Genomic DNA, 26,963 nt, shown 5'->3' with positions numbered 1-26,963 from the left:
GTGCCGTATGAAGATGTAACTTGTGATTCAATACCAGGGAATTGATTGTGGCAATTTCAGCATCACAATGCACCATAACACTAATTACTGAAATCTTATGCGCTTTGAAAAACAAATGCTTTCTTAATCAAATTTTCCAAGATGTGAGAAAGCCAATGTCTGGTACAAGCAATTCTTACCGTCTCCCAGTCACAACAGGAAGAAAGTCATCTGATTTAGCTTCAGTTATTTTAAATGCTACGTGCCTCAAATCTGAAATGCCAACAGCCATGTCTTCCAGCATTCCCACTTCCTCGCCTAGGTGCAACATGGATAACAAAAGTGACATAAAAGTGTAATTTTTCAATGGAAACAACTGACAGGAAAACAAAACATGTAACATAGTGAGATTTTACTTCCTGCATGAAACATATACATTTATACACCCTGAATACAGTAAAACTTTTGTGGTAGCGTAATGAATTAGACACATTAGTATCAGAACCTGCATCCTGTAAACGTACAAAAGGCAAAACAAATTAAGAAAATCCTAGCAATTCATCCCTTGTTTTTTTACTTTTTTTTGTCCAATACTGCGGTAAAAATGTGATTCATTTTGAAAGAATTTGCCTATTTCTGTCCAGGGAGATCAATAGTCCCCCTCTCTTCTCCTTTGTCTGTGAGATACGTGGCTGTTGTAGAAGTCAAATTAGAAGCTTGCATTAGGAGACAAAAAATGCCAAGCACTGCCCCTTGGACAAGTCCTGTCTAGAGATGAGCGAGCATGCTCTTCCGAGCTTGATACTCGTTTGAGTAGTAGCATACTCCATGGTGCTTGTTACTCGAGCGAGTACCATGCTGTGTTCGACCCCATCCCGTTTTGACCCCGCCCTGCATTACTATTTCCTGCTGTGACATGTCAGCGTGTGCACATCCACAGCAGTATGTGGCTGGAGATGGGGAGGGGGGGGAGAGGGAAAAAAAAAAGCTCTGCACCCGGTGGATCCTTTGCAAAAATGCTCGGGTCTCCCATTCACTTCAATGGGGTTCGTTACTTGAATAAAGCTCTCGAATATTACAAAAAGCTTGACTAGAATAACGAGTACCCGAGCATTTTGGTACTCGCTCATCTCTAGCGAGCACCAAAATGCTCGGGTGCTCGTTACTCTAGCCAAGCTTTTTGTAATGTTCAAGAGCTCGGTTCGAGTAACGAACCCCATTGAAGTTAATGGGAGACTCAAGCATTTTTCAAGGTGACCCATGCTCGGCATAGGGGATGGTTCTTTCTCTCTCTCTGTCTCTCTCTGTGTCTCTCTCTCTGTGTCTCTCTCTCTCTGTGTCTCTCTCTCTGTATCTCTCCTGAAATTTACCCGAGCACCTCATGGTGCTTGCTCGAGTGACGAGTACTTTCGAGTATACTAATACTCGATCGAGCATCAAGCTCGGACGAGCATGCTTGCTCATCTCTAGTCCTGTCCTCTAAGCCAACTGCCAGTCAGAATAGAAAGTGATCAAGAAATGAACCCTTGTGTTACCCATTCTCTTCTGATGCTGCATGATTAGCCCATTATAAACTATAATTAACAATGCGCCAAAAAAAAAAAAAAATCAGAACAGACAAAGTGACACAGCAGTCGGACTATCACCAATCAGATGTTAATACCATTATCCTAGTGATATTCCATCAATCTTTGTACTGAGACATTCCCTTTAACATTCAATCTTGTTGTCACCAATGCATTCATTCACTCACTCATTCATACTGAAAGTTTGACATCTAAGAGGGTCGGCAAAAGTTAATCCTTTGAGTGAAGGCAAGTTGTCATGTTTATTAGAGTCTAGCTGGATAGGAGGTATAGAGTCTTCACTGTTAATGGGAAAATGTCGTGTTTCCAGAGTGTGTTAAACCAAAGCCTAATAATGCTGCTGATTACTAGTAGTAATGTAAGAACTGTTAGGCTGGGGTCACACACAGCATAAATGCTGCAGAATTTAGTCGGGTGGAGATTTCTAAAATCTGCACATGGAGCAGAAGTTTTCCACAACAAATCTGCAACATTTTGGAAAAACACTGCAGATCTCTAAGGATTCCTCCATAAGGGGCAAAATCACTGTGGGCATCCTGCAACACAATACCCACAGCAATTCACAGTGGCTAATAAAGGGTGGGGTGTGACTCGCATGTTGTTCTTGTTGTCAAGTGTCATGACTGTGGAGCTGGTGTAATTGCCCGTAGCCGAGTACAAGTAGAGAGTTCAGCAGAGCAAGGTTGGAAGACTGTGTGAGAGGTTGGCAGCAGAGTTGTGGGAGCTTTGCAAGAGTCTCTGGAGCCTTTGGTTCTGAAGGGTGCCAGGCAGTTGACTGTGGGAGCTGAAGAAGGTCTGGTCATCTTCTGCCACGTTGTGAGAGAGTAAGAGAAAACCCACCCAAGGACTCTGGGCCGGCCGGCCGATATACGCTACGATGTGAGGTATAAAAACTTGTGAACAAACACACAAATCTAAAGTTTGTGCACCCATTTAGATGGCACGGGCCCCAGTGCATATACGTTGCGGCTGCCATGCCGTTGCCCCTTTCCCTTCCCTCCCCCTCGTTGGCTCACCTCCTCTCCCCTCCTCTCCCCTCCCCTCCAGCTTAGCTCCATCCCTTGTCCGCTGCCAGCAATGGGAGGAGGCGGAACGGGGCAGCACTTAGCTCTGCCCCCTCCCACCCCCTCCCATTGCAATCAGCCGGATGGGAGGAGAGAAGAGAGAGGGAGTTTAGCAGTCATGCTGATAAACTCCCTCTCACCTCCCTTCTCCAGCTGCAGTCATAGGCTCCCATAGGAGCCCATGCAGCGGCCGACGTATTTCAACCCAAAAGATAGTTCCAGGACTATCTTTTGGGCCTAACGTAAAAACACCCAGAGCTATATTGGCCGGCAGGGCACTTTTACGTCGTGGGAATAAGGCCATGGGATCTGATGCAATGGAATTCAATGCATCAGATTGTAGAGTATATCAGCCGACCATGAAAACGGCAGCCGATATACGCTCATTGGGTTAGAGCCCTGAACTACACTAAGTGTTGTGTTGAGAGCCCACAGAGTAAACAGAAGCCTGATAATAATTAAAAGCCTGTGTGTATTTAAGGGGTAAATGCCCATGTATATAGCTATGATTATTACTGCTGCAATTTATGCTCCTGCCAGGACCTTCAGAAAGAGGTGACATGATTGTGTTTTTGTACTCTTAGGCTGCTTTTTTGCAGAGCAGAATCATGGTGGGCATTCAACAACGGAATACCCACAGTAATTCTGCAGTAGATCAGCAGGGGCCAAACCTGAACCTAAAAGGTGCAGATTTGGCCGTTTTTTAAATTGCAGAATAGCTGCAGAATTCAATCCTTGTATTTCAAGGGTTGAATTCCGCAGCCTCATTCTGCAGCATAAATAGACATGCTGTGGATTTAGAATCCACAGTGTTTCTTAAAAATGCTGTTTTCTAAAAATGTGTAAAATTTTCAAACCACATGAGATTTCTGAAATCTTCTTCACATGGCTTGTAAACTAGTGCTAGTGATTCCACTAGCGGAAATTCCGCAGTGTTTACTGCCTGTGTGAAGGCATCCTAGTTTCACTGCTTTGGACTAACAGGACCTGAGCTGCCTACTGATTGGCTGATGGGCAGGCAATCATGTAGTTTCAGAGAGTTCAGGAAAGACTCTGCAGCTATGGGGCAGCGTTGCAGGAAGCTGGACTTGTGAGGTTCTGCAACTATAAGTTTTTTAAAGAGAGCAGAGAGCCTTGTGAGGAGTGAGTTGCTTCAGCGCCATTGCAGAACTAGGAGAGAGAAACTCTGATTCCTAGTGTGCCACTTCTCAGCTGTTACAATGCAAGTGCCAGAGGGAAATCTGACAGTCATCTATGGAAATGCCAGCTGTAATTACTGACTGCAATCACTGAGCTGTTATCTGGAAAGAGACCACCAGCAAGAGTAGATAGACCAACAGTCAGGATCCAGATGTTCCAGCTTCTGTGTTGTGGAATCATGAGTACAATCACCCAGGCTCTTCACCAGTAAAACAGATTGTTTTGACTTCATCAATGTTCTTGCAAGACTAAGTTACTTCAGAGGAGGCTTGTATTTTCAAACAGCATCTGTGGAGCTATTTACCTCTGGCCAGGGTGAAACATTTGTTAACTATGATAATGCTACGCTGCATGCGCAATATTAAGCGAACCCTATTCGCAGGACTGAGCTATAGTATTAACTGAACCATAGTAAAATGTTTGCATTGTAACCAAATAACACTGTTGTATATTACCGCCATATTATTTTTTATCATACATTCAGTAAAGTATTGTCTGTTCAGCTGAACTGTAAAGCCTCTCCATAATCTGCTTCACATTCCACATCTGTTACATGTATGGCAAGAGAAGGCCTAATAGTGATTAAGAGATTGCATATAGTTCAAGGAGGCCTGAGAATTATGGAGAAACTGCCTAGCAAATAAGTGACTGTGTTATTGCAAAACAGGTCAGGAAAGGTATCGTTTCTTCTTAAGGAGAGCACCTAGAAGGTGTGCGAAGACTTTTAAGGCCACCCATGCTCCTCTGGGAAATATGCAAAAGGGAAGATGGAACAATACCTCTGCAGCCCCACCTATTGGAAGACAACATTTCTGCAAGTCAATGTTAGACTTCTTAAACAAGCCTTGTAATAATGACTAGGAATTGTGAGCCAAAGCCAGAATAACCATACACAGACAGCTGTTTTGGGGTGATTGCCCCTCATCAGTGTGCAGCAGGTTTCTGGCTTGGATAGTGAGAGGGCTATAGACGTGGGTCAGGAAGGGTATAGTTTCTCCTTAGGGAGAGCACCTTCATTGCAAAGCGTGACAGAGTTGCTAGAGAGTTCAGATCTGTGTCTGAGCAATCAAAACATTTTGTTGAGTTGAACTGAATGCACCTTTGATCCCGTTCAATAGATTATACTGGTATTCAGCTGCTATGATAAGTTTGTTGTTGCCTTCCAGCTTCCGAGCTCCATCTCTTATTGCACCAGTACATGGGTTTCCCTCCAAACATCCCTTTTGGATTGTGATGTGATTGTGCAGTGTGATTTTATATTTGAAGTGGAATTCCTGTACAGAAAACGGTACTGAAGTTTCCTCCCTTCTCAGGGTAACATTTCTTATCTCACACTGTAAGTGGTATTTAAAAATGATTTAAAAAGTCCAGAATGTAAGATATGGTCCAGCCGCATGTTAATCATCGATGCTTGCAACCATCATTCATTTAATATGCTCTGCATGTAAAGAGGGTGCACAACACTGAGCTGGTTGGACACGTTTCAGCTGACTGATTTACAGCTCACTTTAGGCTGCCGAGGTTGATGACTGATTTTCATAGCTGCTGGTTGAGTGGGTAAATCACAGCTGCAATAGCTTTAAGCAGGTATAAGAATCTAGGAAATTATGCATCCTTGTTCTTTAAGTGCCTGTGCATGGTATCTGAAGCAAGAGAGTCATAATTATTATTTCTGGAAAGAAATTACTCAGTATGTTGTGAGCAGTTAAGAGATTATCACTTACTGATTACCAAAACCAACAGGGAAGAATTGCCATTTTGCATGGTTAATTAAGTTGGGCTCAGAGTCAAAAGCAATATATTTGTTCATAACTAATGCAAATAACTTCTATTTTAAGTTAGGAGTGATGTTAATACAGTAGAGTTAGGAATCAACAACGTACTATAATGATGAGATTCATGTATACATAAATATTTTGGGTCTCTATGTATGATATTCATGAAAATATACAGTATGCAAACCTTGACAACACAACCTATTGGAAGGTAGCTTTCCTACAAGGCTATTTCTGACCTTTTAATCCTTTCCAATGCAGTGTCGGACCCTGTCCGACATTTGAGATTTTCCTGCATAGCTGCCATGTTGGGTGAGGTCTGACACATGTATCTAACACTATGCAGAAGAGAGGTCTGACATCAGAGTTCTCTTCTGCATATTTATATTATCACTATACAAGAGAGAACTCGAATGTCCAAACTCTTCTCTGCATACTGTTAGAAACATATGCTATATGCTGTATTAGAAAGATAGATAGATGGATATGAAAGGTACTGGTGCATTATGTCTCCACCGGATGTATGGGTGGGGATATGGGTTGGCCGCTGTCAGTTACAGGGAACTCTCAGGCCATGCCCCCCTCAGCTGCTGTGGATCCTTCGATCTCAGTGATCCGGCGGGGAACAGGTGGGTTGATCGGCGAGATGCAGGTTGACAGCAGGATTTGCGTGTCTCAGTGAGCCGGTGGGGAGAAGGTGGGGTGTGCGGACAGATGCAGGGTAAGAGAGCTGTGTTTGCGCTGGTGGCAGTGCAGAAGGTGGAGTGAGCGGCGCAATGGAGGGTGAGAGCGGTCTTTGCGCCAGCGGCACAGCAAGGACACTGACAGCGCCACCGGGGGGACATGGTTGAAGAGAGCGATGATTGACAGCGGCGGGACGTAGGGTGACAGTGGGGAGGAGAGTGATGCTGGGGGTACATGCACAGACACAGCGCAGTTTGCCAGCACTGCCATTGACAGCAGGAAGAAGAGAACGAGATTGGCCCCCGCAGCCGCCGCCGCAGGAGCAACGAGAGTGGAGGAGTGGTATGAGTGAAGTGGAGGGGGGTGGGGAGGGTCACTGGGAGTCCACATGGGAACATGTGTGAGCTGCCAGGGCCATTTCAGGAGGATGCGGAAGATGAGGGGGGCGTGCCCTGGAAGCTCCCTGTCAGTGACACAGTCCAACCCGCGTGACCTGAGAGTTCCCTGTCACTGACAGCACATGTCTCCACCCATATCTCAACCCATGTCTCCACCCATACATCCTGTGGGGACATAATCACCAGTCCCGATATTAGATAGATAGATAGACAGACAGACAGATTTTATTAGAGAAATTAGAAATGAATAGCTTTACTATATAAATATATGTAGTATGAACGCACATATATTTACAAGATTATTACAAATGATCTAACTGATGTGAAACACTTATAACTCACATCTAATTTTTCAAAAATTGCTAATAAAAGCGTCGTAACTAGAGATGAGCGAGCATGCTCAGTAAGGTCAGTTACTCGAGGGAGCATTGCTCTTCTCAACAAGTAACTGCCTTCTTGTCCGAGTGTGCTCGGGGGGGGGGGGGGGGAGCACGGCTCTTCGAAAATTAGGCATATCTCAGACTGCCCGCACATCGCAAAAAAAGATCTAGGCATGGTAAGAGCTGGTGCAGATTTCCAATATCATTTAGTTTCGAGTGTAAATTATTGTAACTGACGGCCACCATCAGCTCTGCCACCTGAGGCTTAGCCTTGCCAGCTTAATAAAAAAAAAGAGATAAAGGTGGTGGAAAAATGAGAATTAGTCGTCCACTTTTCTGCACATAAGGTGAGTGCAAAAATGCACCAGAAGATGGACATATTTTACATGATAAGTTCCTCCAAAGAATTTAGATTTTTGCTTTCCAAATTTGTGGCAGCCTTTAGACCAGTGTTCCCCAACTCCAGTCCTCAGGGACCCCCAACAGGTCATGTTTTCAGGATTTCCTCAGTGTTGCACAGGTGATGTCATTATCATCAGTGCCTCAGACATTGCCACAGGTGTTCTTACCATAGAATATCCTGAAAACATGACCTGTTGGTGGTCCCTGAGGACTGGAGTTGGGGACCCCTGCTTTAGACTCCCACCCAGAAGTCAACATACTGTACATTGCTCCCATCTAGTCAATGAACCTTTAAGGAGAAGAGTTGTTGAAAGGAATCCCTATCTGTTTCCAGTCTCTCTGTCGTTGCAATGGGCGCTACTCTATCAGCATCTGAAGTTGAGTCCAATACGCTACACTCTTGTTCAGTTTGCTTTGACCACTTAGACGAGTCAGTCTTGTCTTTTATTTGATCTAACTGCAATGAACTGCATCATCCACCACTGACCAAGCATCTCACTCAATCTGACCACTTATATGCACCACCAAATTAAAAAAGAGCTCCAATGACCTAGAATTTGGAATGACAAGATGAACTGATCAGTGCATTGCCATAGTAGTATATGAAAAGCTCCATATATTTACATATATATACGATTGGTAGAATAGCATCTCTTTTAAAAGTGACTGAACTGCGGTGGCCAGAAATGTTATTGGATATGCTGAAGAATATTTTTTCTGTCAATGCTCATTATTGCAGAATCAACACAAATAAATGGAAATCCGCCAAGTCATTACTAGTCGATGCCAAAACAAACGAAGGCTGGGATAGCGGCGTATCTACAACCCGAGGCGGTCACTTTATAAATGATGAAGAATGATTTCTGCTAGACTAGAAATAAAATACATATGCATGACAAACATTAGATTTCTGACTAAATAAACACAGAGATGGCAATGCTCCGACAAGTCTAGAATTCCCAGCTGTTCGGAATGATAGGGCACACGGTGTTACATGACCCCGCAGTATGCATGGTAGTGATACTTACTATATGTACTCAGAAGGCCTTCATATTGCACTAGTAACCCCACCGTGTGAAGTTGTTGGAGAAAGCCCTGATTGTGGAAACTTGAATGCAGCTTAATTATAAATCCACAAATCAATCCTGAAAGCTGAAAGTAAAAAGAGAAAGTCAGATTTAGGAATTAGAAGGTATGTTCAGTTTCTGATTGATGTGCTAGGAAGTACTCTGCTTGTTCGATCAAAAATATTAACCTTTTACCTGCTGAATAAGGAGCCACCCGTCATATTTTATTTGGGTTAGGGTTCCTTCACATGGACGTAATTGCGTAATAACGTGTAATATGCAGAGTGGAGAACCCATTGGTATCAATGCGTTCGTGCACACTTTCTATTTTTGCTCGCACATTTCTCGGACGCTCAAAAAAGTAACATCTTTTTTGTGTGCACCAAAGGTCCCTGTGGAAGTCTATGGGAGATGCGTAAATGCGCTTGCAATGAGCAGTACGTTGCGCAATTGCATGTAAAAAAAACACATCTGGAATTTATTAGCCTAAATTAGCCATTGAAATCAGGATGTGTTTGTTTGCTGCATGCGCAAAAAGTGCATTAAAATGCGCAAATACGTGCGTAAATCAACCTAATTTATAGTGTGTGTATTTGTGCATATGTCCGTGTGAAGGGGTCCTTATATCGGGTGTGATACAATATAAAATGACAAATACTGCATGTTGATATCACATGCCTACTAGAGTTGAGCGAACGTACTCTGCCGAGCTTGATGCTCGTTGGAGTATTAGCGTACTCGATGGTGCTCGTTACTCGAATGAGCATCACGCCGTGTTCGACCCCGCCCCAGTTTTTGGCTCCTCCCCGCTGTGATGTGCCTGTTTTGGCCCCTCCCCACCGCGACGCAGCGCGTGCGTCAATGGCAAATTTTTGGGCTGCCAGGGGCTGAGAGAGAGAGAGAGAAAAACACACAAACCAAGGGGAAAAAAATTAAAAATTTCGGCACCCGGTGTCCCACATACAAAAATGTTCGAGTCTCCCTTGTAGCCAATGGGGTTCGTTCTCGAGTAGAGCTCTTGAATTTTACGAAAAGCTCGACTCGAATAACGCGGACCCGAGCATTTGGGTACTCGGTCATCTCTAATGTCTACGTCTACAAGAAAATTCTGCCATCTATTGGTGAACACAATCCAAAGCAAGGCAGCATGTGAATGTTCTAGTTTTGGAATATTGGCAGATAAGAGGTTATGGGCTCATCACACGGCGTGTGTGCTGTGTATTGCATGCAGATTTTTTCACGTGTATTGTACGCAGTGCTAAAAGACCATTGATTTCTATTGGGCCACTCGCACTGGCCTTTTTTTCCACACACGTGAAATGCAGCATGTCCCAATTTGGTGCATATTACGTACGTAATGCAGGCTATGGGGGTTTAACATATGCAGCAAATACGCCATCTACTGCGCACTTCAGTCTCACAAACAAAACGCAGTTTACACTTTTTATCATACAAAGGTCCGCATAGAAGTCAATGTGGGTGCACAAAGGCGCATGCAATACACTAGGAGATGCGTGATACGTTGCATAATTCCACTGGATAAAGAACATATCTGGAACATATTAGACTAATTAACCATTTAAATCAGTGTGTCTTTGTTTGCCGTGTGCATATGGACATGCCTTGCGGGCGCAAAAAGAACAGTAAAGTGCGCCGATGCAAAAAAGCATAGTTCGTTCTGCAAAAACTCTACACTCATGTGTGTGTAAATATGTATATTCTCGTGTAAAGGGCGCATGAAGGTCCTTTACACTTAATGATCATCGTTCAGATTCTCACTGAATTGCAAGAATCTGGATGATAATCCTTCAGTGCAAATGCCGACGGCGACTGAATGACTAACGAAAAACTAATTAATCGCTTAATTTCTGCAGGCATAAAAACAACAATCAGGTTGTGTAAGCAGGCCGTCGTTCAGGGTTCTTTCACACAAGCGTATGAGTTTTTACGTTTTCTGGCCGACGCTGTAAAACGTGCAAAAGCGTAATTAGCGTTTTCTCGCTCATCCACACAACCACTGAGCGTGGTTTTTAGCGAAAAAATATGTTGCGCCCCGGAAAACCCTTGCTCTTCTTTATTCTTCTGAATGACTTCTAATGCCTACATAGAGGCACCTGTAAGCTTTTTTGCAGCCTCCCCCTACCTTTTTCCCCCCTGCTCTCATAGGAGTCTATAGGACCTGCCGGTGTATATTGGCCAAAACATAGTTCCCGAACTATCTTTTTGCCCAATGTACTGTATATGTGCCCATGCGTATTTCGGCTGCGTATATGCATTTTTCACGGTTCACAGTTTTTTCTGCACCGTATATTCGCCCATGTGAGCGGATGCATTGGAAACCGATGCCACATATGGTCGTGTATATCGCCCGTAAAAAGGCACCATTTATGCGCTCGTGTGAAAGAGCCCTCATACTGTATGGTTCCAAAGCACCCAAAAGTCATCCTGTGCAGAAGGACTATAATGAAAAAAGTTTGTTACGGTGTTCGCCAGTAGAGCAAAATGTGATTGTTCCCAGCAAGAGAAACCAAGTAATCCTGTAGATAGGATACCTTTTAATGCCTAACAAAAATACATGATGTTAATGCGAGCTTTCCAACCTATAAGTGACCTCGAAGGACTAAAAGTGACCTATCATACATTATTTATTTCATGTAGTTTAACAAAAGCCGCAGGGCATCGTAAATCATACATTAGGGGTAGATAATATCTATTTCATAAACCCATACATATAGCAAAAAGTCCCTCCAATAATATATATCAAACAGAAGAAAAGCAAACTGGAGTGCAAGACTTATAAAAAAAGTCATACAAAAGAAAATAAACACAGAAACATACACAGTACAACCCCCATTCAAGAGGAAGGAGTAACCCCTCTGAAGAAAGTTGGTTGGAAACACGTGTCAGGGGTCTAGTGCCCACACTATGGTGGAGCTCTGGGGACCCTTATACCATTGACAGGTATCTAAAACTCTTTGCAATATCTGTGACGTGCGCTTTACCATTTCCTCTTGAATGGGGGCTGTACTGATGCACTGATGCCTTTTGCCCTGGACATAGCTAGCAATTAGAGATGAGCGAGCATACTCGCTAAGGTAAACTACTCGAGCGAGTAGTGCCTTAGCCGAGTATCTCCCCGCTCGTCTCTAAAGATTCGGGGGCCGGCGGGGGGGATAGGGGTGGGGAGCGGCGGGGGAGAGCGGGGAGGAACGGAGGGGAGATCTCTCTCTCCCTCTCTCCCCCCCGGTCCCCCCTGCTCACCGCCGCAACTCATCTGTCACCCGCGCCGGCAGCCGAATCTTTACAGACGAGCGGGAGGATACTCGGCTAAGGCACTACTCGCTCGAGCAGTTAGCCTTAGCGAGTATACTCGCTCATCTCTACTAGCGATATACATCTATTTAGATTATGCTCTCGGGGACTCATATCATTATGTGGGGATTTGTTTGATTTAATGTGTTTTTATACTTGTGTGTCTGTTTCTGTGTTTTTTCTCTTGTATGACTTTTCATATTTAATAAATATAAATATTTGTATAAGTCCTGCACTCCAGTTTGCTATAATTATTTATATCATGTACTATATTTATATATTTAGTGGTTGTTTTGACATTTTATGTTACAACTGCAATCATCACATAGAAGACTCTGTAGAAAGATTTTATGTGTCCACTTGGATTAAAATGAATCGACTCCTCGCTACTGTTACAATAAAACTTCTCTACTGATTACTTGATTGACTGTTGCAGAGCCTAATGAATGGGTGTCTGTACAGCATGCCAGTATTCTCAAGTGTCAACTTACTGCTTGGCTGAAAACCACGTCTCTTCTAAAGGTGAGGCACAAACATTGGGGCAAACCGCACGCCAGTTCTTGAAGAACAACAAAAGTCATTGATGTCTTTGCCTTCTCCACTACTTCTGCTACACAGTCTTTTAGTGTAATTATCAGAGGGTAGAGCTGTTCATACCAGTCTTCTGCATGATAGAAAAAAGGAGAGTGATCAAAGTAAACAGAAAGAGAACATCATGAAACGAGGCACTCCGCTGCCATGCTGAGAAAACACTGAATACATAAAAATATTATGCAAACTTGCACTCAAAAGATAGACATCGCATCAGATGAATTTGTTAGATGCTGCAACCAGTTACTGACAGTCACGATCACCATTGAATATTAAGAGAATTATAAAATACCAGCTGTTCACAAAGTTGCTTTTCCAGCTGCAATGATGTGAATATGAGATACGGAACAAGAAGAGAGCAGATTGCAATTAATAGAATCTGTCCTCCTTTTCTAATATCATGGGTTATTTATAATAAATAAGCAAGTCCCTCTTTCTATCACTGGCAATCTACTGCCGACAGGGATATAATAATTAAGCAGGCCCCCTTTTCTAATGAGCAGACAGTCCATCCCTCGACCATGACATTACTGACACTGGGCGCCCGCAATACCACCTTGTCGGGATGTAACCGGAAGTGGCTGACCAACGCTGAGGTGTCGGTAAGAAATTTAAATCCCCTGGTAGCCGCTTAAACACACACACAACTATCTCCAGCTGATGTTGTCACGTTTTATGGGTTCAATAACATGTACACCCATATTTCCCCCATACATATCTAGATGTTATATAATCAACATGCAATTTTGCAAACATCCATTATGCTTAACTTGCACTGATCTTGAGATACATAATAATGATTTATAGCCCATTTCCACCCTTACTGATTTCTTTTTATTTCTAGCCACTTATATATCCTGCTGGTTTAGTGTCTCTGTAGAGCCTCTTCTGCAGATCTGCATGCTGGGAGTAGTGGTCCTTACTTGTGGTATTGTATTGCAGCTTCATACATTAATAAGGTTATGTCTCAAGTGGAAAGAAGTATACTGCTAAGCTAAAACTAATCTAAAGCAGCAACCAGCACAATTTTGAATGCAGACCTGGCTGAGAACACAATTTGTATACAATCCTTACAGACAACCCCTATTTAAATGAAATCCAGCATGGCATTAGATTGATCAGCACGTGTCCGTCTATAGAAACTATATGTGATTAGCAGCTACAGGAGAAATATACAGTAATATTACTGTACACATTGGCTATTCCAATTAATAAGCAATGTAATAACTGGGCTGTCCAGGTCTACCAAAGCAAGCGTCACCTTCAGTGAGTGGTATTTCACCCTGACTCATAGAGGAGGGTCTCCAGCATGGGATCCCTCACTATGTCGTCCACATGCTCTAATAGGATATATGGAAAGTGAATGTCTTCACGACACAATCTCTTTGAAGGAACAACAAAAATAAAGAATTTACAAAAAAACAGCAATTCCGTCTTCCATTTGCTCCTATTTGTCCTAGATTGCAATTAAAACTGGGAAATATATAAAAAAAATCTCCTAAATATGTCCTAGTTGGCCATCTCCACTTTTCTCCTCTTCATTATTCTTTGTCTGTCTGTAAGACAACTGGCTGCAGCAGGAGCCTCTCCCTCTGTTCTGGCTGCAATAGGCATCAAAGGACCTGACCGTGGCTGGCGACCCTGCGTACCTGCCGCTGTCTTCTTTTTCTGTCCTGTGGATGGTCCGGACGGCTTGCAGTCAGACATGTACAGTGCAGGTTTTCCCGTGCTGTTGCTAGGCGAAGACGCGGGTGCTCGCAGCCAATCCGAAATTGACTTTCCGGTTAGGCTGCGGCTCGGACAGCTTCCACTGACTTTGCCGTCCATGCAGAGCCCGCACAAAAATGGAGAATGCTGCGATTTTTCATTCGCGAGCAGAAAACGCAATTGGTGATGCATGAAGAATCACTTTGCCATAACATGCTATGGGCAGTAGTTGTTGCGGAATCCAGGGGCAGATGCCTTCTGCGGATTCCAGAATTCAAATCCGCCCGTGTGCATGTGGCCTTAGAGTTGTTCACATCCACGTTGGAACCTCTGGTTCTGTAGCAGATCCGGTACAAAATACCAAAAGAAAAAGTGCTTTCCGCCAAAAAGCTGGGCAGCTGAGCGCAAAGTGAATGGACTCCATTATAGTCAATGGAGTCCGTTCGGCACCGTTCGGTTCTGTCCTAAGACAGAGCCATATGGCCAGGGGATTCCCCTTTCCTGCTCCCCAAACGAAGAGGGAAAGCATAACCCTCAATGGAGATGTGAAACCCCTCTGAATGACACGTCTTGATTTTTAAGCCTTATTTTCTAAAACCTTATGCAACTCAGTTTCAAGAATTTGCTTCCACTTGGCAATGCAATTAAAACATGATAAATATCCCTTATTCATTTCCTAAAGGGGGTTCCTGCTTTTGATGGCCTATTGATAGCCTAGTTATTTCGGAGGAGACACTAGATTAAGTTAAAATCTTTGTTACACTATATGCATTGTTGGAATGTAACAACTATATCTAATAGGTTGTAGTATATTTTGCCTATTTTCTGTGGATTTATGATGAAATATTGTCACTAATTACTGTCGTAAATCTAATTGGTCCATTCTATTCTAAGTAATGCTGTGTTGATTGATGCAGCTTGAGCTATGAGTAAGGACAAAAAACCATGTCCGAAACAAGCAAACTGCAGATACACGGACTTCTTATGATTTATTTATTCTAACATGTAATTAATAAAGCAACGGGCTTTAAAAGCGTCAAGAAGCGATGGAGTCTCCTCCACGAATCAGCTCAATAGGAGTAAGCTGCATGCACAGCTCTACAAACTGCATGGCACTGTGCCTGCACCTCCGCCAGCTGGTCAGTGGAGGTGTCGGGAGTCAGATTCCTACTGATCTGATATTGATGGCCTGCCCTAAGGATAGGGCACGAATATCAAAGTCCCATAAAACCCTTCTAAATCTGTATGATGCCATTTGAGACATAGCTTTTAACCCTTTCCAATCCAATTTGTATTGTGGTTTTCCTAGGGGGCTTACTCTTTTTCTGCTATTATACAATGGCACTATCTGCTGGCTAAAGCCAGTACTGCATGAGGTGACACATTGGATAGGCTCCGACAGCAGAAAGGCTGGCAATATACAGTAAGAGGACTCCGACGGACGTCTTCCAACATCGGAGCTGTACAGCCTTAAATCATAATGTCTTTAGACATCAGGACTGGAAAGGGTTAAAGATTATTTCTCTGAGTCCTAGCAAATTGTATATGTTGTAGTTTATCAATTTTTTTCGCTTTACTTACTTACAAGAAGAAATTTCCACACAAGTAGACAAGGTAACTGCCTATAGTTCTACTAAGATAGGGTACAATGTATTAAGTGTGATGGGTGAGGGTTTGACACACGGGCGTTTTGACACACGAACTTTTGAATGCATAACTGATGCGTTCAAAAATTTGCGTGGCCTAAGCAGGCATCACGGCGAAAAAAACGCTGCTAGCAGCGTTTATCCGCTCAAAAGGGCTCGGTCACACGGGCATTTCCCGCTATCTCCTGTTGCGGCTGTGACAGCTGTGGCAGAGGATTTTTTCATCTCTGCCAGGAGTCCCCTTGTCACTGGACACTGTGACAGCATTGTCACAGTGTCCAGTGACAATGGGACTCCCTGCGGAGATGAAGAAATCCTCTTCCACAGCTGCCACAGCTGTGGCAGAGGAGCGCAATGTTCTCCCATTGAATTCAATGGAGCAGTCAATACAGCCGGCTCCATTAAGAAGCAATGGGCTGCTGTCAAGCGCTGCAGTGATTTTCGGGGAAGGGCTTCAAATATAAGCCCTTCTCTGAAAATCAATCCAAAAATGTATTAAAAAAAAAATCTATAGTCACCTCTCTGCAGCTGCCGGGGCTCGTGCACTACTCTGAGCAGTATTCAGCAGGCGGAGATTTAAGATTCATGAATGGGTGAGTGTTGCCTCTGATTGGCTGAGCGCAGGGACCAATCAGAGGCAGCTCTCAGCTGTCATTCAATAGCTGAGATCTGCTTCTGATTGGTCACAGTGCTCAGCCAATCAGGGGCAGCCCACTGAGCAGGCGGGGGATTTTATTTGAAGCCCTTCCCCCAAAATCCCTGCAGCACTTGCCGGAAGCCCATTGCTTTCAATGGAGCTGACTGTATTGCTGGCTCGATTGAATTCAATGGGAGAACATAGCGCTCCTCTGCCACAGCTGTCACAGCTGGGGCAGAGGAGAGCGATCTTCAGTATATGTTCTCAATGGGGTCGGCGCTGCTGCCGCCGGTCCTATTGAGTGCAAGGTAAAACCCCTGGATGCTTTCGCATTCAGGGGTTTCACATACATAGAACACCGGTTTGCCGCAGTTGCATGCGTTCTGCGAACCGGTGTCCTATAATTTTCACCACAGGTGTATTTTTGCATGTAATATTCACACATGTGACCACTGCTATTGAAAAGCATTGGTTCTATCTTGTGCAAATTTTTTGACGTGCGGAAAAACGCCCGCGTGACTGAGCCCTGATAGATACTTGACAATGAAACTCATAAAAGTTCAGCGTATAGTGAAAGTTATGTAACATTACTGCATTTACCCCTGGTGGCAAAACACCTTGTAGCACTTACAGCGATTTGCCCATCCTAATAATTCCAAACATCATCATAAAATGTCTCAAGAAATGTATAAAACATGTACATTTCAGAATGGGATCCATATTCTAATAAATTATGAATCCTGTTTTGTTTTTGTTTTTCCAATACTTTAAAATACAACACATCCCGGTAAGGAACGTTTTAGCCTCCAAGCTCATCTTAAAGGATAACTAAAAAATGAGTCTCACTGCCAAATCTTCCATATAGAGCTCTTCAAAGTCAGCATATGAACAAAACATAACTGCATAGGGATATTTTTGCTTCAATGCTCAGTTTAGAAGTCCTCTCACGTTTAGAAGTCCTACCCCCCCAATCCCCGATGCTGGAGTAGAAGTTCTGAAATTAATATGCACCAACAGCACTTATTCATTGCGTCCCGCATTCCCTGTGGTATCTGTTGCTTTGCAGCAGCTTGAACATTTTCAGGCCACACTTACTAAATCACTCCATAATAATAATATATTTTTAAGAGCGTTGTCCTCGACTATGTTAAGTAACCAAACATGTCTTAGTAGGTCCCTATGTAAGATGGTAGAGGGACTGCCACTCACCCCTAAACTTAAGATAAGTGGCTGTGCTGCTCAGACCAGCCTTGGGACCTTAGCTTCAGGTAAAGTAGAGCAAGCAGAGAGCACAGAAAAAGACCTTTGGCTCCACCCCAGAAAGGTCATGGAACTCACTGGGCGCCCTGCAGGTGCTATAAATACAATTAAAGCCGTGTCACCACACTGCAGTGGACACAGCAGTAGTACCAGTGAGCATTTGTGTGCAGGGAGCAGCACACAGAAGAGTGATGCAGTGCAGATGAAAGTTGGAAGGAGCAGGACATAGTAGATGTTATGGCCTGTTGGTGTCTGAGTAGAAAGCAGCAGTATAGATGACATGGCGGCGGCATCTGTGTGTAGGAGATGGTGTGAACAGTGCTGTCCCCATGCTGGGTTGCAGTGGGGCAGACCAAAAGGGCCCTGATGACTGTAGGGGACCAAATGCATACTATGAACGGGCCCTGATGACTGGGGGTGCTGAATATAGAGTGAAAAAGGGCCCTGATGACTGGGGGTCAAAGGTGCAATGAGCTATACGAGAGAGAGAGTCATTACTGTGGCTGCAATGGCAGGATGACAATCAAGATTTCAGAAGACTCTTGCATCAGGTCGTAAGTGAGGCTTAGCCTCATTAAAAAATGGTGGGCACACCATGAAAGGACTTGTTAGTTAGCCTGAAGGCCTACAGCATGTTCATAGTGTATTAGTGCAGTTCAGTAGTGAGCTGCTAATTAATATTATCCATGTTATGTCTATGTTGTAAGGGGGGTAGCAAGTCACCCTGCATGTATATAGCAAATGTGGTGCAACCGGGGTCAGAACTTTGAGAAATTGTTGCTGTTCGCATGACATTTACGAGGTCAGGCATCTCGGATGTAAAGATGAGTCCCCAATAGGGTGGAGACGGTCCAGGAACAGGGAATAGAACTGGTAATGGCCAACAGCCAGATGTAGCAATCAGGTGACTTGTTGCGACCTGCTTTGGAACAAAATGATGCAAATGGCAAACACCATTTTCTGCTATGTAACGTTCCAGAACTTAGTGCTATCCAATGAAGTGAAATCCATATTGCCAGTTAAGTAAAGTTAATTGTTTGCAAAAAAGAATGTGCCGCCCCCGCTGTCACCGCTGCGCCATGTAACAGCGCCCACCCTGCTTTCACCTACTAAAGTCCATAAACCAGAATAATGAGGACTGACATGTCCAGTCAACTACAAACCCATTTTTCTACCCACCAGTTTATAAGAACATTGCCTGCTATGACCTGACCAGCCACTAAAAGCCTTGATAACGAACAGCTACAGTTTAACGCTAAAAACAATTCTCCTCCTTTATCTTCAGGTAGAAGATAAACGCACTAAATTCTATACAATAAGAGCCCAACAGATGCACTTAGGTGACCAAAACATGCGAGCCTTGCTGTTGCGCAATTAGGAAGGGAGTAGAACATCCCTCCCCGTTCTAATCTCTGGCTGGGATGTACAGGTTTCTTCCTGAGATCAGGCACACAAGATCCCAGCTTTGCTCTATGAAAAATTTTAATAAGCATTTTTTTTTACCTTTATAGCTGAAATGTCGCTGCTCACTGCATGCTACTGCTGATAACAGAATGAAATAATGCATAGATGCCTATGAAGTGAGGCGAGCGGCACCAACAATGGGCAGGGTATGCAGCTACAAACAGTGGGCAAGGTCTATTATGTTGGACTCATTGAGTTTGGGCGATTTTCATGCAAATGCTACAAGTTGAGGAATGCGATTCATTCCTGTTCCCTGCTTTTAAGAACCTGCTGCTAAAACCACAGCATGCTTTATATCCCTGACACTTCGTTGGTATTTTTGCCCCATAGTCAATAGTGAAAAATGGAACCAAGCAAAGCTTCCTCTTTTCCCAGGTAGGACTGCAATGCAGATTTCAGCAGAAACAGTCAAAAAAAGAAAAACACTGTTCTATAATTGTAGCCAAATAATTGCATGCAGCTCGTTACCTATCATTAGGTGAGAAAACCCCCCTATCCACTTTACCTACATGAACCCCCTTCCTGCATCTTGGTAAGTATCGCTCGCCTAATATTAGTAATAGTCATATTACAGCATTATGCTATAATTTCAGCTTCGGTGGAACACATTCTTTTCCAATAGTTCCTTCTTCAACGGAGTATAAAATGCATCACAGTGCCATTATAGAAACCATCAATAGGTGGCACTAGCTTACAAGTCACATAGTCCAAGGCTGTTCTCTATTCTTATCAAGCTCTGCGTTTCGGGTTTTTCCGCATTTGGATGCACTGAAGTGAAGTCACTGATAAAGGGATTATGAAAATAAAAGCCGTGTATCCTGTCCTTAATAATGATCTAACATGCTGGTATCTCCCTGAAATAATTAGGCCTATATATACCATTGGGTTCATGGACTTCTACGTGCCATGGAATAGTAAGATGTACAATTGTAGGTGGCTATGTATAGGTATGATGTCATTCCACCCTGCTGCTAATAGTACCCGCAAAAACTTTAGCAGCCGCTGCATGAAAGAGAGCTTGGATCCATTTATTTCCCCTGATCTTAGCCTAAACCACTTGTGGCTCTCCACACTCCAGCGCATGTAATTTACTTGTCGTCAGAGAGGTACCATTAAGATATATTGTTGTTATATATTTGTCCTAACAAAAGAAATGCTGTATAGATGTCCTCCTGACACAGAGCCCTCATGGCTTATTGTATATATCGAATAATTAGAAGTAAAAATATTATCCTCACCAAGGGCATACATAGAAGTCATGGGACCCCACAGTAACAAAAATTATATTAGAGGTAGAAAATCTATAACACGGCGGTTTAGATACAGCAGCTGAGCTCTAGTATAGCTCTATGTAATACTGTCATCATATGATAGTCAGATACCAGCAATACACTGTGATAATGATAGCTACCTCCAGTGGTCACACGTGGTGTCTTCTTTGATTGGTGATGCCCCTTTTCGTTTTTGTTCTTTGTCTGTGTCTAGCTGTCCATGAAAATGTCCTTCTGCCACAGGTCGTCTCTGCACACTCTTGCTACTACCCATAATGAACTTCTCAGTAAACCCCCCATAGTACTAGTGTCGCCTCTGTGGCCCTCCCATAGGACTAGTGTCCTCTTTATGACTCCCCATAGTATTACTGTCCTCTCTGCAGCCCCCATAGTACTAGTGTTCCCTCTGTGGTCTCCCATAAAATAAATGTCCCCTCTGTGGCCCTCAGTACTAGTGTCCCCTCTGTGGCTCTCTCATAGTACTAGTGTCCGCTCTGTGGTCTCCCATAAAACTAGCGTCCTCTCTGTGGCCCCCCACAAAGTACTGGTGTGCCCTTTCTTTTGTGCCACAGTGCTTTGGCGTCCCCTTTTTGTGGTCCCAGAAGGTAATGGAGTCCCACTTTGTGTTTCCTCATACCCCTGAATGTCCAGCAGCACAAGTTTCACTCCCACTTTAGCTACTGGGGACGCTGCTCTCTCAGTCAGTGCAGGCTGCTGCTCCCCCTCCTACCTGTTCTCTGTGTAGTACTGCCAAGAGAGGAGGGAGGAGCAACTTGCATGGACTTAGACCTCCGTCACACAGGCATTGCGGTAAGCAGCACGATTTAAATTGCAGCGGTTTGCCACGTTTTACTTTTGTTGGCACCGGCTCTTAGCACCTCATTATTGATGAGGAGCACTAGGCGCTCAAAAATAGAGCAGACATCGCTTGAAAATCGCAGCGCTAAAAAGTGCTGGGATCGAGCGGCTGTCTGAGCGGTCCCATTGAAAACAATGGGAGCGTTATACTGCGATTAGAGTGGTGCTGAACGCGTCATGCTAATCGTGGTAAAAAACGTCTGTGTGAGGGAGGCCTTAGAGAGCAATGTCTTGTGAAAATGTTAGTGAAACTTGTGCTGCTAGACTTTCGGGGGAAGGCAGAGACAAGTCAGCAATAGGACAGGGGGTGCGGCCATTCGGCCCCAGGCCCCCCCATCCAACATGCCCCATAGCAGTTGCTTGGTCTGCCTACATTGGTGACAGTACTTCAAATAGGCCATTTAAGCAGATCATCAGTGAGCAGGAATAACATTTACATAAAACATCTGGAGCCTGTTCACCGTGTGTGCATGCCCTCACGTAACCACTACTCCCAACAGCTTGGTCAGAATAGCCTAAATGGTGGGCAATTCATTGAAATAACTACACTGCTTCTCTCATTCCAATGATGTGACCCCTCTCAAAGTTTATAAACTGGGCAAAAGGTCTTCGAGTGCATCATAGAAGACATGTCTAGCAGTCAACAATCTCTCAACAAGAGGTACACTACAAAAACAGTATGTTTTTAAAGGGGCAACAAGAGAAACACTTTTATGGCCTCTGGGGCAAGACCCAATGTGTAAGCAGACCCCAACTGTATTTACATATCTGCCTGGGACATAACTGCATACCAAATTCATAAAATCTACTCAACAGTCCCCAATTTTTGTTGGAGGTTCAGTTCTGCAACAGGGACGATGACTGGAGATGCTAAGGGGAAGGGGAGGTGGGGGGGGCAGTTGTGATTTCTGGGGGCTCAGATGATACCAAAGCACCCCTCTTTTGGTGCTAGCATTTGTTTCTTGGCAACTCACCTACTGTAGATGTTGTAGAGGTTGCTGGACCTGACCTGTTCCCAATAGACTATTTCCCTCAACTGCAGCAACAGTTCATCCAACTCTCGGAGCAAGCACATTCATGCCTAGAACCACAGGAATGCCTGGGAATGCACCATTAGGTATCACTGCAAGTTGTGGAAAATGTTTCTCAAACAATTCGTTATTAACCCAGGTTGGGCCAACCACTGGGAAAAGGAGGTTATTAGCAGCTGTCAAGGTGAGCCACAGATTGACTAACCCCGCTGGGCACTTAAAGTGGCTCTCATACAGTTCTCTAACCATAGTGGTAACTCTTGAACCTGTGTCAATCAGGCAGCCTACTCAGAGTTCATTCAACCAGGCCTGTACCCTTGATATGTATGATATTGTTCATTCAGGTCCTTGGGGAACAAGGATTCCTTCGAGAACATTAAAAAGGCTTGTATTATCAAAATGGGAAAAGTACTTGGATGAGCGATTCCTACCTTCAAAATGGTCTATGTCCTTCTCGATAATAAGCTCCATATCCAAATGTACCTCTCACTTAGAACTGAATAGAAAAATTAGCCTCCTTTTACAACACCTCTAACAAATGTTGGAGATGCCCATCAGTGGGCACTATGATCCATCTATGGTGGGATTGTCCCCTAATATTAAAACTATAGAAAAAATAGGGAAGCTGCATTCAAACATCTGCAGTTTCCCAATAATAATAATAATAATAATAATAATAATAAAGGCCCCTCTGGCTTTATTAGCTCTGAACATAGATTATCCAAAAAAGGGATTTTTACACTTTACTCTGGTAATCCAAACCAAGATAGTTAATCCCTTAATGACACGGCCCCTTTTTCTTTTTCCATTTTTGTTTTTTCCTCCCCCCTTCAAAAAAATCGTAACTCCTTTATTTATCCATCGACGTCGCTGTATGAGGGCTTGTTTTTTGCAGGACAAGTTGTATTTTTCAATGGTGCTATTTAAAGTACCATATAATGTACTGAAAAACTTAAAAAAAAGTGGAGTAAAATGAAAAAAAACCCGACATTTCGCCATATTTTAGTGCGTCTTGTTTCTACGGCGCACAAACGGTAACAAAAGCGACATGATAACTTTATTCTATGGGTCGGTACGATTACTACGATACCAAACTTGTATAGGTTTTTTCATACTATACTACACTTTTTTTTTTTCAAAGACATTTCATTTTTTTCAATTATTTTCTGCGGTCATTTTGTGCGCGCGATAACTTTTTTATTTTTCCGTTGACGTAGTTGAGCAAAGGCTCATTTTTTGTGGGATGTCCTGTAGTTTCCCATAGTATCAATTTGGAATACATACGACTTTTTGATAGTTTTTTTATTGCGTTTTTTTCTGGGAGACAGGGTGACTGAAAAAGTGCATTTCTGGCATTCTTTATTTTTTTTTTCGAACGACGTTCACTAAATAATGACTTTTATGGACGTGGCGATAACAAATACATATTTTTATTTTATGATTTAGATTTTTAATAATAGATATGGCAAAAGGAGGGTGATTTAAACTTTTATAACTTTTTTTTTTTTTACAATAAAAAAAACTTTATAGTTTTTTTTTTACTTTACTTTAAAGTCCCCCTGGGGGACTACAACCAGCCGTGCTTTGATCGCTCCTGCAGTATGACGTAATGCTATAGCATTACGTCATACTGCAATTTAACAGGCAGTCTATCAAGCCACCCCACGGGGATGGCTTGATAGGCAGTCTGGTAAGGCAGCCCTGGGGCCTTTCAGAAGGCCCCCGGCAGCCATGAAGCCTGCACGGCTCCCCCGATCTCACCGCGCGGGGGGGCTGGGCGGGACCCCCGAACATGGTTTGGGGCACTTAAATGGTTAATAGCCGCGATCGGCCGAACGTCCGATAGCGGCTATTGCCCGCGTGTCAGCTGTTATAAACAGGTGACGCCCGCACTGTATGAAGAGAGGTTGCCACGCCACCTCTCTTCATACATACCCCACCGCTCCATGACGGAACGGTATATCATGGAGCGGGAAGGGGTTAAATACTGGAAAACTGATAAAGTCTCTACATTAAAAGAAATCATAGCGGACATGACCCATAACTGCTGGTAAGAATCTATGATTGCATCCTTCTATGATAATAAATCATCCTTTTTCAATAAATGGGGTATATGGACAACGAGTAGGCACAGCATACTAGTGTACTAAAAACCACCAATTAGTGGCTATTTATACACTCCATTGAAGGCAATGCGCGCACCTGCACACACACGTGTTTTTGCACATACAGGGGTGCGCACATATGTATGCACCTATGTACGCACAAGCACCCGCTCGTGTGAAGCCACCCTTATCGCGTGATTTTTGCCTTCCCGTGGATCAACAAGGGGGTGAAAACATGCTGAACTGGAGGGACATTGTCTTCTTTAAGCCTAACATACTATATTACTATGATTTTTTTGTGTGAACGTCAATAGGACTTTATAATGTTAAAAGCACATCGCACCACACGAAAATCGCAAGTTGGGGTTTTACGATGCAATAAAAAGGCAGCTCCATAAGGAAACATGGGAGATTTAAAAAAAGCACATCGCAGAAAGAAAGGACATGCCACGACATGTCGGTCCAAGTAAATATGCCTCAATATTTGGTGTGATTGGAACTGATAATAGAGCATACCTCCCCCTGTAATATGCTGCCCTTAAACGTGGCAACATATTTAGAGGATAAATCCGCTTTAAAGGAAATCTAAAAAGAAAAAAACCCAACAAAATAATGTGTGTCCCAGTAAATCTCTCCCTAAAGCGAATCTACCACGTACTTTATGCTGTCCTGTGTCTGTCAATACTTTATGATGCCCAAAGAAAAAAGGAGAAAACCAGCTCACCACAGTGGATACAATCCTGTAATCCTGACAACACAGTGCAAGCAATTAAAAGCCGCTGCAGCCACGGGTAAAGAGCATCCAGTCGAAAAGTATCCTCCAGCACTCGAAAAAGTTATTAAAACTTGACTTTTATTTTCACATTATTAAAAACTTCATTTAGAAGCAGATGTTAAAAAACAAGGAACCCTTTTACGCGTTTCAAGCCTCTCACTCTGGGCTCTTCACATGTGAGGAACACTTAATTAATTAACTAACCTAGCGATGTAAATCCTATTTCATATAGCAAATCAAGCAATGTGAATAACATATGGAATCAGTAAATATACATTAAACTGGAACAATGATTTAAACCTCCACAATAGGGGCTATCTAAAACCACAATCCACAAGGCTTCTCTGTACCTTAGTTTAGCCTCCCAATCATCAGTACTGTTAACTCTTTCAAGAAGCAAGACCTGGAAACAGTCTACGTTGCCAGCATGCATAGATACGAAGTGTTGCGATGCTGCATAGATTCAACGACTAATCAAGCGAAGGGAGTCATGTACATGTTCTGCGATGTGTTTCTTCAAAGGCCCAATAGTGGATCCCACATATTGCTTATTACATGAGGAGCATTTAATGACATAAACCACATAAGCAGTAGAACAGCTCATAAAAGATGACATTTTAAAGCTCTTATTAGTGACACACAAAAGGAATGTTTTGCTGTTTATCATATATATGCATCATCCACATGAGGAGCGGTCACATTTCTATGAACCAGACATGGTCAACCATGTATTAACGCTATTTACCTTACCCACCACAGAAGGGGAAGCAATATTATCTAGTATCGCATTTCACTTTGCAGAAAAATTGCAGCCTATTGCTAAAATGGATTTTAGCTTATCATCCGTATGTAAAATAGGTAAATATTTTTTTCACCATAGACACTATTTTGTAGTAGTCTCTAGAAAATTGGGTAGTGAAAGTACGTGAACTATGATTAGGTTAATCCCTCATTGTTGGAGAATAGAGCTGTTCCTCTAGATGTGAAATGAAGAATCGTGTAATTGCTGTTTATGTCAGAGACAAAATCCCCACACTGAGTATCAGGTCATCTATGTATCTACCGTACCAGACAAGAACTCACAACAACTTGCTGTATCTCAGGCTGTATTGCAGATAGAACATTAATTTTATGTTGTTTTAAAACCAAGACTATCATCTTTAAAGCAGGACCACAAATACCTCAAAGCACTTTCAGCAATACAGACCGAAATACAGACTGTAGAAATGTACTTGACAGTGCAGTGAGAGCTACAAGTATATTTAACTTCCACTTCAAACAGCTATATCTCTGGCAATACTGCAAAAAAGAACAAGATTCGATTCTCAGCTTTAAAACAAGACCACAAGCAAAACTCTATTTGCAATACAGCTTGAGATATATTCATTGAAAGCAAGGGTGTATGTCATACATCCTTGGCTACTGAAGTGCCACTCTGTAAGGACATATGAGATGTGTTCTGAATAAGGAAAGGGTTAAGCCCTGTCCCGGGCTAAACCCCACTATCCATCAGCCAAAAAGGAAAAGATCAGCAGAATATTAACTTCTGTGTTCTCTGCATAATTTCTACAAGACCATTTGTTTCAGGAACATGAAGAAATTACTGCAGAGTGACAAATACTGCAAGAAAGTTTATCTCCTGTTGACATTTACCAGCAATTTTTAGGTTTAGTGTTTTTTTTACCCATTTAGGACCAGGCACTGTAAATTTACGGCACCTGGTCCTGGGCTTAAAGCACTGCCGTATGTAAAATTATGGCGGCACTTTAAG

At 43.1% G+C, this 26,963-nt stretch overlaps 1 protein-coding gene and 1 long non-coding RNA gene across 7 annotated transcripts in view; one reads left to right on the top strand and one right to left on the bottom strand.

Moving 5' to 3' along the window:
• The window catches only part of INPP4B (inositol polyphosphate-4-phosphatase type II B), a 519,946-nt gene that overhangs the window by 44,142 nt on the left and 448,841 nt on the right, over positions 1-26,963 (bottom strand). For all 6 annotated transcript variants that reach the window (XM_066573709.1, XM_066573708.1, XM_066573704.1 and 3 more), the window contains 3 exons: positions 12,339-12,511; positions 8,497-8,620; positions 180-297 (listed from right to left, as the gene is read on the bottom strand). In XM_066573709.1, the coding sequence (XP_066429806.1) occupies positions 180-297; positions 8,497-8,620; positions 12,339-12,511 (415 nt within the window). The remainder of the gene's footprint in view (positions 1-179; positions 298-8,496; positions 8,621-12,338; positions 12,512-26,963) is intronic.
• LOC136572799 (uncharacterized) overlaps positions 12,288-26,963 on the top strand; it is a 52,551-nt gene continuing 37,875 nt past the window's right edge. The window contains exon 1 of the long non-coding RNA XR_010785821.1: positions 12,288-12,369. This is a non-coding gene — a long non-coding RNA (uncharacterized lncRNA). The remainder of the gene's footprint in view (positions 12,370-26,963) is intronic.

Source organism: Eleutherodactylus coqui, chromosome 7 (assembly GCF_035609145.1).
Source record: "Eleutherodactylus coqui strain aEleCoq1 chromosome 7, aEleCoq1.hap1, whole genome shotgun sequence".
Lineage (NCBI taxonomy): Eukaryota > Metazoa > Chordata > Amphibia > Anura > Eleutherodactylidae > Eleutherodactylus > Eleutherodactylus coqui.
The sequence above is the reverse complement of the archived record's forward strand: the minus strand, read 5'-3'. Positions and strand labels throughout refer to the sequence as shown.